Raw genomic sequence first — 19,284 nt, 5'->3', positions numbered from 1 at the left:
TGATTTATTATGGTTTTGACAGACAAATTAATTGTATAACCACCAAATCAACAGTAAATTACTAGTTTGTAGTCAAAAACCCTTAGAAACCATAAATGAGTAGTGTTTGATACTTTGCTCGCGTCACTTGCTCCTGCGGGGACGGGTGATGTGAGCAGGATCAATCGTGTTGCGCGTCGCTCGTGTGGCATGATAAATTGGTGGCGCGGATCGCGAAGCAGGTAGTAGTGTTTGATCCTTTGCTCGCGTCAAATTATTTATCATGGTCTAATCGCTTATCAAAGTGAATCCTGTGACCCAACGATCCTCCCCATTAACAAACTTCCCTCCCAGTAACCTTTGTGGAGATGCAGAGGAAAACACGGTCTCCAAATAGCAAAGGTTACACACTACCATTCCTTCCTCCAATCCCACCTGACTGCAAGGACAGGGCCGGCGCACACAAGAGTAATTTGGGAAAATCATGGCCAAAATTATTTTTTACCCTAAATGATCTGCTCATACTTTGATATTGACTAAAAAACTGTTATAACTCAATTAGGATTAATTTCGAACCGTTTCAGGACATTTATCTACATATCAGTGAGTATCAGTATTGAAAAAATACTGTTGTAGACAAACAATTTTTAATTTAATTTTTGATGGCCTATCGTTTGAATATTCTACCAACAGATGGAAAATAGATTTGTACGTCATAAGTAGATGCTCGCCAAGAGGATAAGCAATCGATGAATAATTTGTATTTTATCAGTTATTGGATTTTTTGGTCTAAAAGAATACAATGCAATATTGCATTTGCAATTCATGAAATCAAATTTCTTTTTAATGGAATAATAAAACTGACTGGTATGTTTTATCTGGAACACTTTCTCCATGCATTCTACAAAAAAATTATGTATGCCTCATTTGTACAAATAATCTGATCCACAAATTTCAAGATATCACGAACGGATTATTTTGACTCTTTATGTTTTGTAAACCGCATCAACAAAACTAGGAGTCGGCCTAAGCCCATCAGTCTTAAAATTTTAATAAACAGGTAGACGAATATTCATAAGAATTCCTACATAATTGGGTGAAAATTTGACAGCATAATCAGGTAAAAATTTTACAGCTGGAATTCATTCAATTTTCACCCACAACTTTCAAATCCATTGAAAATCCTTTAGATACCCATCATTTCTGAAAGTTGGGACCATAAAACTCGATGAAAAGGACTTTTATGCGTATAAAAGTGTCGATTTTTTTTCAAACAATGGTGTGAATGAACGTTGACTATTGTTGGATCGAGAGTTGTGAAGATTTGTTTTGCGTTGATGAATGTTTATTTCTAAGAAAATATTGAGGATTTTTCCCTCTAATAGACTCACACCTAAATAATTTTGTCACACCAAAATATTCTCCCACCATGTTTGCCATGTATTGGATGGCGTCGTATCTAACAAAACCAACAAGTAACGCACATGTAACGCATTATGTTGGATTGTACATTGAATGCAAGGTGCGTGCTTCTATGAAAGTGCCATATAAACTGGCGTGTGAGTATTTATTTATCCACGTTGAAAATGTGCACGGGAATCTATTCCTCAACTAAACGAACAATAATGAAAAATTCATGAATCATCTACGGTACGCTATTAACAAACATTCAAAAATAGCCTAAAAGTTTGTTTGTTTTTTAATCAATGAGCTTATTTTGTTGAAATAATTCAGTATCGGTTAGACATCAGGCCTTTTTTTCTAAATTGTCTACATTGAGGCGTTTTCCGCGAAATTCTTGATTTTTTTTAAATTATTTCGAGACATATAGTTTTTTTTCAAATTTGGAAGCATATTCGTATTCAGGGAGCCGGAATTCAGTATGTGGAGTAATTTCAAAAACTCACAATAATCGCATTGACAAGTGATCAATTTCACCCCGAAATGGAATCCCCCCAGTTTTTATTTTAGAGATTATTTTCAGCACTAAAACCACATATAATAGAAATTTTCTGTACATGAGTCCGTGAGGATTACCGTCGTACTTATTTTCCTGTATTCAGTTGTTTGGCATTTATTTATTTTATTTATTTATTTATTCATTGTCAACAATGAAGAGAACAGATAAAACCAACCGGGAAAAATTATCCATTTCAACCGAAATTACGGTTTTCCTGAAAACCTATTAATGTGATGTTAACAACTGTTGAAGTGCTCATTGAACACTAAGCTGAGAAGCAGGCTCTGTGCCAGTGAGGACGTAAATCCAAGAAGAAGAAGAAATTCAAAGGACATGGAATTTTATACCATGGCACCATTGCATCTCTTACAAAGCATTTCTGTTTATTTCAAAAAATTGCTAAATCTGATTTGGCGATGTCATGTGTAAAAACTGTGATATACGTTATTTATAAAATTAGCAATTTTGCTTAAATCAGTTATACAAATGAAAGAAATATGTTTAAATTACAATTTTCTCGGACATCACATTGAACAAACGCATTAAGAACATGCACTTCAATTGATTAGCGATAGAAGGTTATTGAAAAGCGGGCAAAAATATTCGAAAAAAAAATGATAAAAATTGATATTTTCAAAATGCTTAAAATTTCAAGTGCGGAAATATGCGGAAGAGTTTTATGCTGTAACTGATAGATAACATATGTAAGTTTCACGCTGTGGTCGAAATTTTGCCGGATATTGCCGTATAAGGTAACTTTTTCAATACTGAAGTTTACGAAAAATGACTAAAAGTTCGTTTTGCAAAATAGTCTTAAAAATAAACAAATAAAAAATATTTTTTGGAATATTTTATGTAGAAGCTCTTCTTGTATTTATAAAAAAAAGTTCAGTAAAAAATATATGTTTATTTTGGCAAAATTGTCTCATGTAAAATATAATTCTGATTAAATAATATAAAAAAATGAAAAAACCATTGAAAATCCTGCTTTTTTGAACTCCTTTAACATTTTTTCAAGGTTATATGACGTCTTTTCAATGTAGCCACAACATGTGGCATAGTATTAGCTATGTTTAAAAAATATAGCGGTGTCAAAAATCACAATTTTTAAAAATCGAAATTATGGCCACGAATTTGTTCTAGGTGCTCCTCTGTGCGGCGCCGTCATTGACCCTGTATTAATAGAGGCACTGAATTATGCACACTGAAGAAGATTATGGCCAATCCCAGCCGAACTTCTATTTGATTCTTTGTTCGAACACGTTCACGAATCACTTTAGCTTCGGTTACTCGGGAGCACGACATATGCGAGTAAACCAGCGCTCTGACGCTCGGGAGCATTTGGTTTTGCTTTTGTTCCAGTTCAGCAGAACTGTTCGCCACTTTCCATCACGGGTTTCAGTAGGATCCCTTGAAATCTCCATGAGTCGATATCTTAAAGGGCCATCCATGGAAATATCGAATCATGGGCCAGAAAACCTTTGGAAAGATGTTCGACTGGACCATCATAAAAACCATAAAATTTCGATTTTGTTGTACATAATTGTCGATAGTCGAACATTGACTCAGGTTCCACTGTAAATACGAGTAAATGCTCGATACTTTTGATTCAATACCAAGTAACATTGGAATCGATTCTTTTCAGTGCGATTCCAAGCCTAGATATCAAATGAAACTACTTGAACGAATGTGTACTTTCTCATGTACTTTTTGTTTAGGCTAATGCAGCCATAACGTGGAGCAGTTGATTTTTTATGAACAAATTAAGGACGCGCTTCTGTGACTTAAGTTAGTATCGATACTTTCTTCTGATTCTACATTCGAGTAAAAGTATCGATACCTATGTATTGTTTCATCCCTACCTCGGAGATGTTTCTGGAGAAATTCTTGCAGGAATTTATATAACGTTCCCTTAAATAAGATAAAAAAAAAATTCGTGGAAGTCTCAACAAAATCACTGTAGATGTTTTTGAAGGAATCCCAGGGTTAATTGTTGAAAGATTGATTAAATAAACACTTCAAAGAATCCCAACTCATACGTATGGAGTAAATTTTGATTTTTTTGAGCAGCAATTTCAGTGATACCTTCCTGCGGGCCAAGTCGATAGCTGAAGCGGAGTTTAGCTACTCTGGCGAATGTAGTTTTGAATTAGACTATAACAGAGATTTCGACTTGAACGGATACCGATTTACCCACATTGTGCACAAGGCCACAATTGTGACTATGCCCAAAATAGAGTCTTTAAGGCTAAGTAGCCCGTCATTCGTTTTGGCAACAATGATGACTTTTCAGCTTGCATTTCAAAGTGATAAAACTCAGTCTTGATAGTTTATATTGACTTGAAAAAGTATCACTGTACGCACTAATATGCATAAAGAATGCTGATACTTTTTCAGCTGTGTCAGTGCAAAACTAACTGATAGTCTTTGGTTCGAAATCGTTAGATGAATTAGCAACAATCATCAACGACGCGTACAAATTTCAATGATGGCCTACTTCGCCTTAACCCTAAATCATGTTCCAAAACACTTGTAATGGCTAAGAATAGTAAAATATTGAGAATGCGCAATTTCTGCCATGATTTTCCAAAATTGGACCAATGTGCGGCACTACTTTGTTGGGAAACCCTTGACGGATCACTCGCGACGATACTGGACACAATCTTCCAACTGCTTTCGATGTGAGGAAACCCGCTGCGGTCACTTTTCTCCGGTCGGATTTGCGGAATTAAAAAATGCGTCCGTCGCACTACGTGGTTCGAAATTTTTCTTCCGTCATCTTCCGACCAAACACACAAACACAAAACCACCATAAATGCCACCATATCCTGCCACAGTGCTCGACAGTTATGCTCCTTCATGTTGATTGTTGCTTTTTCAGCTACGGGAGGAGATTGAGACCTATTTTTATTTTGCTCATCGAGACATTACATACGATAATTTAATCCCTAAATGCTAAGCTCGCTCACAACACGTTTCAAATGAAATTAAATGCCAAAACGATCATATTAAAATATGTCCATAATATGATGGTGGATTATCTTGCCAACCAATTCTAATATGTTAACCAAAACAACACAGCACTCGGTGACATAAAACACATCACGTTAGAAACACTCAAATGTGGGTAAATAACACACGGAAAATAAAGTGGGTGTAAAATATACTCCACACAAAAAGTAAACAACATTACAAAACTGTAATAACAAGTTGAAAAAAAAATGAATTGAATTGAAAAAATGATAATTGAGGTATGTCATAAGTTGAAAGCTCGACATGACATTAAGACCAAATTACCGCGTCATAAGCGTCTATCTACTGGCGGTGTGTTACCCAAATTATGCTGTCACGAATGACCTTCCCTTGCTACGACAATCAGGCTAAAGTGACATTGATAGAATGACCACTAGCCTGGGACACGGTTATATGAAAAATTTAGATTCTCGCTCCAGTCCACTTTTTGGATTGCATTTTAAATTAGGTCCCATAACAACTGTGCAAAATTTCAGCTCGATCGGAAACACTATATTTTAGCGCCAGCCGTTCAAAGTTTGTATGGAATTTACTATGGGAAAACTTACTTTTGCAAAGAAAAATCACCAGAGGTCGCCCATTGACCTCTATAAAAATTCTTAACACAAAAATCGATAGGCATTTCTACGATAAATAACATTGCCGAAGACTGCAAAGCAATCCGATGCTTGTGAAAAAAGTTATTAAGCATAGACTATTCCGAAATTTTGCCCGATTTTGTTATTATTGTTATTCCTTACGTGTTAATCAACGTCACCTTGCCAATAGGTTTTCAATAAATAACTTTTTTCACAAGTGTAGGATTGTTTCGCGATCTCCGGCAATATTCTTCATCGTAAAAATACCTATCGAGATCTGTGTTCAGAATTTTTATAGAGGTCATTGGGCGACCTATGGCGATTTTTCTTTGCAAAAGTAAGTTTTCCCATAGTAAATCCCATACAAACTTTGAACGGCTGGCGCTAAAATATAGTTTCTCAGATCGAGCTGAAATTTTGCACAGTTGGTATGCATGAATTCTCACCTCAGCCCTGGAGGTGATCATTTAGGATTCCTTGTAGGAGGTCGCCTCCAAACTACGTCATCCAACTTTTGCTATGATTTTGTGGGTCGTGCTACTTTTACCCGAATGTCGTTTCCCTGAACGTCAGTGAAGAGAGGCTGGCAACATCAGCTCAGTGTACAAGTGATTTTCTAGTGCTCGTCAATTCATCTAATTTTCGAAGGATGTTGTGCATTTTAAATTGTGAATTTTAGTAAATCCTAATCTGGAGTTAACTTCTAAAGAAATGCGTGTAAAATCTTATACAGTGCTATGATTTTAAATAAGCAAAATGCTTAAAAAAAAGTGTGGCAGTGATCATCATCTAAAATGGCTGCCAACGGATTCCGTTCATAAGGGAGTATATTTTCATTTTCATCCCTCTCACTTACTCCAAATGAACTCAAGCTTGCACACACTGATCCATCCAGGTATAGTGAGCAATAGTGTGAGTTCCAGCTGGATTCGATACTATCAGTAATGATTTTTGCTATTGCGATGATAGTGTGTAGTAGTGGTGTTATTTATGTTGAGCTATATTATAGTGCTGGTAGATAGTATGAAATTTCTGCTAGGTGGCTCAACATTCTTCCCGAGCTTGGTGCAGACAATGTTTACCAATTTGGTGGTGCGGTTGAGGGGGGATGGTCGTCTCTTTCATTCTTTCGATTAGATTGGAACACAGTCGAATGAACGAGACGCGCCTCTGGACTTGAACACATCGAGGTGCAGAGTGAGTTTGTATATGTATCATATGATTGAATGGGCTAGATATGTGAGTGTTTGATTTGCAGATAGTGTTGATGATTGAAAGCAGTGCGTCGTGTGTAGTGTGTTTTCTCCGGTCGCAATGGTGTGTGCGTTATTTTAAAGTTATCTCCCCATGTAGGACTCTAAATCATAGCGAGTAAATGGAAACAGCATGAATGCAATATTCGTAGCATGTGAGATTTAGGTGTTTCTAGCTCGGTGCCTTATGGCAAAAAAAAAAATATCGTAAAGAAAAGATCAGGACGAATGATAGCTCACATTCTAAGAATAATAGCAAAATGCCACGAGTGACAAAGTTGATCCAAAAATTCCTACATGGAAACCGCGTATAAGTAGTGCTTTTTTCACGAGGGATTAGCTGTACTCTGACTGATTGGTTGATGTCATGCGCGCCTGTTCGATGTAGGTTCGAATACGAGCGCACGGGTGAGGTGATTTTGTTTGTAACTTCGAGTGTGTGTATGTTTTCTATAAACATGTTCGTGTGTGTGTTTTATACAAAACAAAATTAATGATTATCACGTGTTTATGAAACTGTGTTTGTATAATGCAATGCGCTTTTTTGATTTGGTTTGAGTGGTTTTGATGTTTACTGGCCTTGTTGTTTATTGGTATTGTGAAGAAATAAAACAAGGCGAGTGCGACTTTTGTGCAGAGCTTCAAACAAGTTATGCAGTCAGGATTTTCACAGCACGGATTTTTTTTTTTTTTTTTTTGTAAACATATCCCTAAATAGTGATGGATGAGAGGACTTATTTTGTAAAAGTGAAGAAACACCAATAATTTTCTAATGATAGATTTTTCTTGTTTTTCGAGTATTATGAAAATCGATTTCTGAAACTTGACTAGGGAGAGTGTACCGGCTGTGGCCGTGGTGGTTTCCTATTTGGCCATATGTAAAATTTCGATAACTTTCCCTTTTTTAATATTTTTGAACGTCTTAACATCTAGATACATCTTTTATACTACTTGTAAAACACACAAAACTTTTCAAAATGTTAGGAAATTCAAGTTATTCCGTATGGTGGAATGAGGAGCCGCTGTGGTCATAGCTGGTGCACCTACCCTGATTGGGTTTAGGTCTTCATATATCGGCAATTCCGCGTAGTTTACAGAATGTGCTTAGTAAACCCAAACATGCGGGTTCGTTTTTTTTTCTGCGTCGCCGGAGTCATTGGAGTGATTTTCTATCTCAAGTTTTGCTCGTTGATTCCGAGATTGTGACCTTTGTCAAGGATGGATTACCTACTGGAGAGCTCGTTTCAAGCTTGTTATAACACAAATTTGTATCGTGGCAATATTTCATTTATATAATCGCTAAACAAACTATGGACGGTTCGTCACTGTGAGTGTCGGCATGGGCTCTTATTCCTGTTTAGAAAAATGAGATACACTTAAGATCTATTCTTTTATTTATTTGTCGCAATTATTAAAAATAACCTTTGAATAGTTTGACATTGAAAATGTCGACGCTTTGGTAGATAACTTTTTAAATTAAGGCTACATGAATCGCATCACTTACCAAGGTGAATCCTGATCATGTTGCTTTTGTACCCTCCCACTAACAAAACTCCTTCCCGTGAAAACCATGGAGATGCAGAGGTGATCTCGGTCTCTAGCAGCAATGGACGTCACACTAACATTCCTTCCTTTCCCCGATGACCGTAAGGACGTGGCCGGCGCCGTTATTGACATTACTAAGTTTGGAGTTCTCAAAGTTGTACATTGAAGATGTATGCTACTCCCAAGCTGCATTTATTGGTTCCCTGTACAACTTTGATTATTCAGGTCAATCACGGAGTAGCAACTACGAATTGTACGGTCATCAATGCTTATGCTTATGCTTATGCTTAATGTCGTTTCCCTGAACGTCAGTTCCCGAAATACCCCTTTATACATTTCATGGTGGTGAACGGTGATCTGATATGCATCCTTTTTCGAGTTTAATTATTAGTTTAATCGGCTCTTTCGAGTTTAATTTCACCGTCCTCAGCATTTTTTACAACAGAATGGCCAAATACCTCCTTTTTTATTGCTTATCTTATTTCCTAGTTCACAACATTGTCACTGAAAACTATTATTGAATATTTCTGTCAATGCGGATCTGGATAACCCTAGTCCATGGTTTCGACAACCCTACACAAAGCCCTTGCAAAAATGGCACTTTATCAACAGTTTACGAACATGAATAAGGATGGGGGCGAAGGTGTGACGACGGTGCTCACTCCATTTTCAATCCAACCAAAAACCAACAGGACCTCCGACGTCTGTCTGTCTTTTTTTTTTTTTGTAGGGGCAAACCATTCCACAATTCACACGAACACACGCTATGGCACCTTCAATCAGTCGGAAGAAACGAAACGATTCGTTTGGAAATAAAAATTTTCCCGCCAATAAAACCATTTCCATTGTTCGGTGGGTTCGCAGGGTTGGTACCTTTAGTTGGTGCTTTTATGTGTGTGTGTTTGTGTGCTTCCCCCCGAATAGCGCCATTTCGAATGCATTACAGCGTTATTCCCGCCCACATCACACTCGCAGTTCGTTATTGGAACATCCCGACGGAGTGAATTTACTGCTTTTAGCTCACCTCGCCTCTGCTCCCACTTACAGGACAAGGACAATGTGTTGGGCTGGGGATTGTTTTACAAAATGCACTCTTGGGTTTTTAAATGACACGGTTTACATTTGAATGAAATTAATTATATTTTTTCAATTACCTTACATGTCAGCAAACTCTCTATCAAAAATATGAATAACATAAATGCCTTCTTTTCTACCAACGAGAACATTACTGAAAAGTGCTACTTTTCAGCATTGTTTCATAACGGTGCCGGCCTAGTCGTTACAGTAAGTTGGGATGGGGTTACAGTAAGTTGGGAATGTTAGTATGTAATGACTGTTGCCTCTAGTGACCGAGAATACATCTGCTTCTCCACAATCACCACGGAAGGGTGTTGAGTAGCGAGGGAGGAAGAAGAATCACTATTCGTCGAAGATGCGATCCATCTAAGGAGGAAAAAATACGACTCTTACTTAAAACTAGTTGTATATTTTTGTCCCGCATAAAACGATATTGTAAGAAATATCATAAAGTACGTCGACATTCATAATCTCGAAGTTATTTAATAATAGCGAAAAAAAGAACGTGATGTTTGTTTGAAAATCACATAATCATAACGTTGCCACGATAAAATGTTTTATCATAAGCATGGAACGAGCTCACCAGTTGGTAGTTTATCCTGGACTGACCTTTAGTAGGCATTTTGCCCCACATTCCCCTACGTATGCCAGGCGCAATAAAATGCCATTGTTTGTCTGCATTTTCATTCCGGAGTTCAACCTTTTTACGTTCTGTTCTGTTCAGGGGTGCTGTTGATGTGCTTCACACCTCCTCCGGCATTTATCAATAGCTTGGCGTGGTACGGCGGGAAGAAAAGGCGACCATCCTTCTTTCCGATAGATAAAATTTGAAGAAGCAGAGGTAAAACTCACCTGAGAACAGCTCCAGGAACTTTTCCACGCCGTAGCTGCCAGCGAAACGATAGGACGGATCCTTGAGGGCGTTCTGATTGTGCACCTTGATGCGTTTGATCATGAACGTGATGTTGTCCGGTTTGCCATCGCCGTTGAAATCTGCGGTAAGAGAAGAATTGCGATGGATGAGAAGGGGTTCGGAATAAATCACGGGTCGGACGAGCGATGAGATTTATATTTGGTCGATGTCGCAATGTCACGTCCTTTTAGGTGGGAGTTTTGTGGGCAGTGGTTGAAGAGATGAATCATCTAGAAATTGGGCGTGAAATAGGGCGCCATTTAGAAACTATTCAGATTTTTATTCGATTTTAAGATTCTGAAGGCCTTTTCCATTATCCAATCCAAATCCAATCCAAATCCAATCCAAATCCAATCCAAATCCAATCCAAATCCAATCCAAATCCAATCCAAATCCAATCCAAATCCAATCCAAATCCAATCCAAATCCAATCCAAATCCAATCCAAATCCAATCCAAATCCAATCCATATCCAATCCAAATCCAACCCAAATCCAATCCAAATCCAATCCAAATCCAATCCAAATCCAATCCAAATCCAATCCAAATCCAATCCAATCCAAATCCAATCCAAATCCAATCCAAATCCAATCCAAATCCAATCCAAATCCAATCCAAATCCAATCCAAATCCAATCCAAATCCAATCCAAATCCAATCCAAATCCAATCCAAATCCAATCCAAATCCAATCCAAATCCAATCCAAATCCAATCCAAATCCAATCCAAATCCAATCCAAATCCAATCCAATAATCCAATCCAAATCCAATCCAAATCCAATCCAAATCCAATCCAAATCCAATCCAAATCCAATCCAAATCCAATCCAAATCCAATCCAAATCCAATCCAAATCCAATCCAAAATCCAATCCAATCCAAATCCAATCAAATCCAATCCAAATCCAATCCAAATCCAATCCAAATCCAATCCAAATCCAATCCAAATCCAATCCAAAATCCAATCCAAATCCAATCCATCCAAATCCAATCCAAATCCAATCCAAATCCAATCCAAATCCAATCCAAATCCAATCCAAATCCAATCCAAATCCAATCCAAATCCAATCCAAATCCAATCCAATCCAAATCCAATCCAAATCCAATCCAAATCCAATCCAAATCCAATCCAAATCCAATCCAAATCCAATCCAAATCCAATCCAAATCCAATCCAAATCCAATCCAAATCCAATCCAAATCCAATCCAAATCCAATCCAAATCCAATCCAAATCCAATCCAAATCCAATCCAAATCCAATCCAAATCCAATCCAAATCCAATCCAAATCCAATCCAAATCCAATCCAAATCCAATCCAAATCCAATCCAAATCCAATCCAAATCCAATCCAAATCCAATCCAAATCCAATCCAAATCCAATCCAAATCCAATCCAAATCCAATCCAAATCCAATCCAAATCCAATCCAAATCCAATCCAAATCCAATCCAATCCAAATCCAATCCAAATCCAATCCAAATCCAATCCAAATCCAATCCAAATCCAATCCAAATCCAATCCAAATCCAATCCAAATCCAATCCAAATCCAATCCAAATCCAATCCAAATCCAATCCAAATCCAATCCAAATCCAATCCAATCCAATCCAATCCAATCCAAATCCAATCCAAATCCAATCCAAATCCAATCCAAATCCAATCCAAATCCAATCCAAATCCAATCCAATCCAATCCAAATCCAATCCAAATCCAATCCAAATCCAATCCAAATCCAATCCAAATCCAATCCAAATCCAATCCAAATCCAATCCAAATCCAATCCAAATCCAATCCAAATCCAATCCAAATCCAATCCAAATCCAATCCAAATCCAATCCAATCCAAATCCAATCCAAATCCAATCCAAATCCAATCCAAATCCAATCCAAATCCAATCCAAATCCAATCCAAATCCAAATCCAAATCCAATCCAAATCCAATCCAATCAATCCAATCCAATCCAATCCATATCCAATCCAAATCCAATCCAAATCCAATCCAAATCCAATCCATATCCAATTCAAATCCAATCAAATCCAATCCAAATCCAATCCAAATCCAATCCAAATCCAATCCAAATCCAATCCAAATCCAATCCAAATCCAATCCAAATCCAATCCATATCCAATCCATATCCAATCCATATCCAATCCAAATCCTATCCAAATCCAATCCAAATCCAATCCAAATCCAATCCAAATCCAATCCAAATCCAATCCAAATCCAATCCAAATCCAATCCAAATCCAATCCAAATCCAATCCAAATCCAATCCAAATCCAATCCAAATCCAATCCAAATCCAATCCAATCCAAATTCAATTCAAATCCAATTCAAATCCAATCCCAATCCAATCCAAATCCAATCCAAATCCAATCCAAATCCAATCCAAATCCAATCCAATATAGGACGCCATACAGAAAACACGCTATTTTTTGCTTCGATTTGAGGATTTTGAAGATTCCCAACATACTCTTAATCTAATTTCAATCTGAGTCTGACTCATATCTGAGTCTAATTATTAAATCAACTGGAAAAACGGCAATTCGTAGACTTCATTGAATCGGATAAACTGCATCCTCCAAACGCATAAAATGCAGTTCATCAGAAATTTTCCCCGAAACATGGTTTATCGCACGATTTCGTATTCAGGGATAAAAAAGGGACAACACCTCTCGGATAAATCACAATCCAATCAATCAATCAACCCACTTTTTGTGTGGCTGCCAAAATAATTGATACTGAGAAATCGAAGCTGCTGGATTCAATTTGCACCGAAAGGAATTCGAAACCATTGAAGAGTTTATGTTTTGTGTATAAATGGATTTAGCTTCAATTCAATCGACAGCTCTGCGGAATTCCGCGCAAATTCATCCACTCTAAACTATTTTTTCTCACTCTTCAAAGTCGGAATTTACGTGCAACGGTTTAGAGTTGCCTTCGGAGGGATCAAACGAGCTGGCGGAGAAGCCTTTTCGCCGGAGGCGAATTTATTTCCGATTGACGAAACCCAATACGGTTCGGCATATTTTCCCACCAAATTTCCCCACACCCGTCGCACTTCCGAAAATCAGAAACCCTATTTGGATTCCATCGGATGGATGCCCGACCAGAATTTAATAACAAGATAAAACCTCATTTCTTTTAACAGCAGGTAATAATAACAGAAGTTGATAGAACTTTAATAATGGTTTATTCTCAAAAAATTTTATATTTTTGTAACATAGTTTGAAATCGTTATATATTTGTTTCATTTTGAGGAGATTTTATTTGATTTTTTCATTCCTACTAGAGAAAGTATACCAATCATGGTCATAGTGATTCCATATCGGCAATATACGACATTTTGAAAACATGCACATTATTATTCTTTTCGAATGTTTTTAAAACCAGATATATATCACAGCTTATTTTACCATATTTTACATTACACCTAAAATATTTCAAAATTTGCAGGAAATGAAATTATTGTAGCGAAATATGGATTCACTTTGGCCAAAACTGGTACACCTGTCAAACTAACGGTGCATGACTTATAACAACTGGTGATATAAAAATTTCTCATCAATATAACACATTCTATTACAATATGATTCTTTCCACCTGATCGGGGAACCTCGGTTCATTCCAGCAGATCCCTTCCTGCGGCGCAACTGATAATAAAATACCGAAAATTTTATCTATCGTCACGCCATTTTACGCCGCACGCATTTCCCGGGATGAAGGCACGAGGTCCTTTTTATCGCGAACCGATCCGGAGCGAGTGATTTCTCGCCCGCTCGGATGCTGGGTAGTCAGCAGAAGGAGTCAATACGCAGTAAATCCGATTTTCCGCTCATATAGGCGACGGATCTCTGCTGGAGGGTGTAATTCCTGGCGGGAAAGGGCGATGGAAAGGGCAGAGGATTCTCAGTCACAGGGTTATGGTGTCAGGAAATTGATTCGAATCTGGTTTGGTTGATCCGTGTAAAGGACCAGCTGGAATTTTGACTTTGAAACATAGTGTTGAACGAAAATGCCTGCAGAATCCTCAGAATCCTGTGGAATTTTTCTAAATCCTGTGAGGATTTTTCTCAGAATCCTGAGAAGAATCTTCTCAAAATTCTGAGAGGACTCTTCTCAGAATCTTGACAGTATTTTTCAAAGAATTCTAAGAGGATTTATCTCAGAATTCTGAGAGGATTCTTCTCAAAATTCTGAGAGGAATTTCTTTGGAATTCAGACAGCATTCTTAAAAAATCCATGTGTGGATTCTTCTCAGAAACATCAGAGGATGCTGCTCAGGATCCCAAGAGAATTCTGCTCAAAATCCTGAGAAGATTTTCCTCAGAATCCTGAGAGGATTCTTCTTAGAATCATGAGAGGATTTTTCTTCTCAGAATCCTGAGAGGATTATTCTCGGATTCCTGAGAGAATTCTTCTCAGAATCCTGAGAGGATTCTTCTTAGAATCCTGAGAGGATTCTTCTCAAAATCCTAACAGGATTCATTTTATAATCCTGAGAGGATTCTTCTCAGATTCTGAGAGGATTCTTCTTAGAGTCCTGAGAAGATTCTTCTCATAATTCTGAGAGGATTCTCTTCAGAATCCAGAGTAGATCTTTCTCAGTATCCTGCGAAAATTGTTCTCAGAATCCTGAGAGGATTCTCCTCATTATCCTGAGAGGATTCTCCTCATAATCCTGAGAGGATTCTTCTGAGCATCCTGAGATGATTCTTCTGAGAATTCTGAGAGGATTTTTCCCAGAACCCTGAGAGGATTCTTCCCAGAATCCTGAGAGGATTCTTTCCAGAATCCTGAGAGGATTCTTCTCAGACTCCTTAGAATATTCTTCTCGAAATCCTGGAAGGATTCTTCTTAGAATCCTTAGGGAATTCAGCTTAGAATCCTTCAGGAGATTCTCCTCAAAATCCGGTGTGGATTATGCTCAGAATCCGGAGAGTACTCTGCTCGGATTTCACTGGGGATTCTGCTCAGAAACTCCCAAAAGGATTCTCTTCAGAATCCCGAGAGGGTTCTTCTCAGAATCCTTAGAGGGTTTATCTCAAAATACTGAGAGGATTCTCCTCAGAATCCTGAGAGGGTTCTTCCCAGAATCAAGAGAGGATTCTTCTCAGAGTCCTAAGAAGATTCTCCTCAAAATCCTGAGAGGATTCTCTTCAGAATCCTGAGTAGATTTTACTCAGAATCTTGAGAGGATTCTTCACATAATCCTGAGAGGATTCTTCACATAATCCTGAGAGGATTCTGTTCGGGAATGAACATAAGAATTTACAGGCGAAGCAATGGACTGGGTTGCTGAGCGGCAGAAAGAAACGGGAATGCACCAGGGAATGGATTTCAACAAATTACAACACTGGGTTACTTAAACACACTACTTTATTTCTCTCTGCACTAACTATTTACACTATTTGATTGTTGCTGCTGCTTGGTACTATTTCACTTCACACTCGATGTTACCTCGCGGATAGTTGGAAAAGAACTGACTGGCGGCACGCAGGCACGCCTGTATTTATATGGCGAATACGCCTGAAATTATGCAATTCCAGAATATTCCAGAAACGATACTACAAATAAAACAGAATGTTCTAGGTATTCTTGAATACTCGATCACGTGGTGCAAAACATGGAATGGCTGTTCTAGAATGTTCTAAACGTGGAATATTCTGGAATGGCTGATAATTCTGCTGGGAGCGAATTTTCGCGAACATACTCCCGCCGTTGGAATACAATTCCAAGTCTGGTACCTAATGCTCGTTGTTGCCTTGAAGGCGAAGTGGTGTTGGACGTTGGATCGATGTAAGCGAACTCCTGAATAATTAGTGATGATCCTTCCCAACTTCCTAATTTGTGTTCGCTGGCTGTGTTCGTCTGGTAATAGGGTAATGATGAAAACAGCTGGTCCTCGCCATTTCAAACTACATCTTTTCATCAGCACTGGTTTACCCCTTCTTAGTATATCTGTTGGTTTATGCATAGACTTGTGGAAATACCATTGGTAAGGGTCAGCTGGCCTGACTACAACTACACGTTGGCAGACTTGCAACCAATGTAGAAGTCGTCTCTTCAAGAATAAAACGGCTTGTCCACTACAGTAACGAATCTTGGCGTAATCATGGTCAGAAGAGAGGAAACTTTCTTTTTGCGGCTCTTGCTTTCGGGAACAACCATGTTTCGTATTTGAACATGATGGATGATTTCGCAATAAGGATATACATTGATACTGCATCTGAGATCGATCTGCTAATAACTGCTTACACATCTTGAAAACGTCCTCTGAAAATACGATGTACTGTCTGGACATCAGCACGTCGTTTTTGTTCAAACCACTTGTCTTTCCCGTGGTGCCAAATGCTACACAAAATTTGATGCTATTGCTGGTCGGCTTCCGAACGCAGTGCAGTGGGATATTCCACACCTGTGTGCCGGGCGGACCTATTTCTTCTATTTCTGGACAATGGTCTGGAGTTCGGCTATCTTCGATGCGCTCTGCACACTGGGACTTCAGATTAGGGTTTCGTGCTATTTTCTTAAGTTGGAATCGTTCCAGGGTTGAGGTTCTGGAATTTTCTAGTTGGCTTATGAATTCTCGACAGGGTAATGATACCACATTTCGTCCACATCTATCTTGTCGGTAGACTTGTTTGAAGTTTTCTTCAAAACGGTTTTCTTCGGAGGGAATCATAACTGGCTCGACGATTCCTTGGTGATTGGCGGATCGCTGCATACACTTCTCTAGGATATCTTTCACAGCAATGTTGACACATACTGGCCTATCGTTCTCCTCGTCGTCATAGGAACCAGCTACAACCCATCCAAAATGAGTTTCGTATAATGATGGTAAACGATCTGACATCTTGATCCAACCTTGCTTCAAGACTTTGAAAAATAGTTCGGCTCCAATCAGCATTTCAATTTCACGTGGGCAATGGAAGGATGTATCAGCCAGTACGATACCAGGTGGAATGTTCCACGAAGCAATATTCACCTGTACGGATGGAATCGTACCTGCAAACTGTGGAGCAGTGAGGCACTCTACGTTGGTGGCGAAATCACTAAGGACTGTTCATTTTATAAAGTGGACACTCTGGACATGCAATATTCTTTTAATTTATCAATGAAATCGAAATCGGTTTTCTGTACATCGTTCGACTAATATTGTACAATGCTGTGGTAATAAAAAAGTTACCAAAATAGTATGATTTCACACTAATAAGGCACAACGTTTAGAACGGTCGATTTTTGGAGGTTATCTAAATCAAGGATTATTAAAAATCGGCAGGAAAATTCGACAATTTATATTTTTTATTTTCAAAAAATGGTTGTACTTAGAAAGCATCATCAATTAGAAGCTTGCTAAAAAATATCAAGTTATTTTTGAAGAAGCAATTTTGCAGATATCATAAAATCATTTTTTATCAGTAGATGAAAAAAACCGAATTTAGTACTATACCATTTAATTCCACTAGAGTTTGTATCCTTTGACAGATACGCGTATTTCGACCTCAACTGTAAGGCCGTCTTCAGTGTCGTGTACTAGACTCGACTTGAAGAAAACCATCGTATGCACACATTATATATTAACACTAGGTATAACAAGGATCAACGGATACAAGGAAAGGACGATAAAAGCTATCATCGACAAAAAGGAAAGACAGCGAATTCGGAATGCTTTGACGACACTAACCCCTATCACCGAACCCATGAAGAGAGTCTCCATCCCATACGACGTACACATCAGCAAACAGCTCCGCCCAAAGCTAAGGAATTTCGGAATCGATTTGGTATTTTCCAGCAGAGACAACCAACTTAGAACTTCGTTAGGCTCCACCAAGGATCCGGTAAACACACTAAACAAGGCTGGTGTTTACAAAATCAGCTGTTCCCACTGCAATAAGGTCTACGTTGGTCAAACAAAGCGGTCTCTCGAGGTTAGATTCAAGGAACACTTAGCGGAAATAGGAAAAGCTCAGAAGACGATAGACAAGGGGATGACATACGATTTCAAATCTAAGGTGGCAGAACATATCTTTTCAGAAGGACATACAATTACGACGGCCGATATCAAAATTTTGAGAAATGTTTCTTCTCCTTGGAAACTGGATGTGGCGGAGAGTCTGGAAATTTGCAAACAGGTACCTACGACGCTACTCAACAGAGACAACGGCAACGGCAATACATGGCTATTCAACTTGGTACCTACTAATCGTTCCCGTGATGTACCTTTCAGCATTTAAAGTTTCAACAAAAGAGGGATGGAATGTACCTAAAGCTCATAAATTTTAAGTTAAAAAATAATAATGGGTAGGGAAATACGGTTATACCTAGTGTTAATATATAATGTGTGCATACGATGGTTTTCTTCAAGTCGAGTCTAGTACACGACACTGAAGACGGCCTTACAGTTGAGGTCGAAATACGCGTATCTGTCAAAGGATACAAACTCTAGTGGAATTAAATGGTATAGTACTAAATTCGGTTTTTTTCATCTACTTATAGGTATTCTACTAAACAGCTCGAAGATTTATTATCATTTTTTATCAATTTTTTTTAAAGAAAAATATCTTAAATTTAAATGGAACTGATATGAGTAGAATTTTAAGGTTTAAAGTACGTCCAGACGTAAGTAATAATATAATATTTATAATAAAAATAACTTACGCCTTCATAGAGTTGCTGATTTAGTCCCCACGTCATATTTTAAGCACAATAGAAAAACAAATAATTTATTTTCAGAAGACCACTCAAAGCACAATGACAATCATCAAGATTGGGAACACTGCTTGAATTAAATCAAATTTATTTTGCATGTATTATTTTTAGAATGTGTTATTCTGAGACTACCTATCAAAATATTTTGAGAAAAACGCTTACAGTTTGCTCTAGATCGATAAACATGCGTATATAATTTTAAAAGTATGGGATTTTTCAATAAAACGACCATAAAGAGTA

At 37.9% G+C, this 19,284-nt stretch overlaps 1 protein-coding gene across 1 annotated transcript in view; it reads right to left on the bottom strand.

The window, feature by feature from the left end:
* LOC5565610 overlaps positions 1–19,284 on the bottom strand; it is a gene marked incomplete in the record, with an annotated part of 686,619 nt that overhangs the window by 163,281 nt on the left and 504,054 nt on the right. Inside the window, 1 exon segment of the mRNA XM_021838090.1 lies at positions 10,278–10,418. Coding sequence (XP_021693782.1) covers positions 10,278–10,418 — 141 coding nt within the window.

Source organism: Aedes aegypti, chromosome 1 (assembly GCF_002204515.2).
Source record: "Aedes aegypti strain LVP_AGWG chromosome 1, AaegL5.0 Primary Assembly, whole genome shotgun sequence".
NCBI classification, from domain to species: domain Eukaryota; kingdom Metazoa; phylum Arthropoda; class Insecta; order Diptera; family Culicidae; genus Aedes; species Aedes aegypti.
The sequence above is the reverse complement of the archived record's forward strand: the minus strand, read 5'-3'. Positions and strand labels throughout refer to the sequence as shown.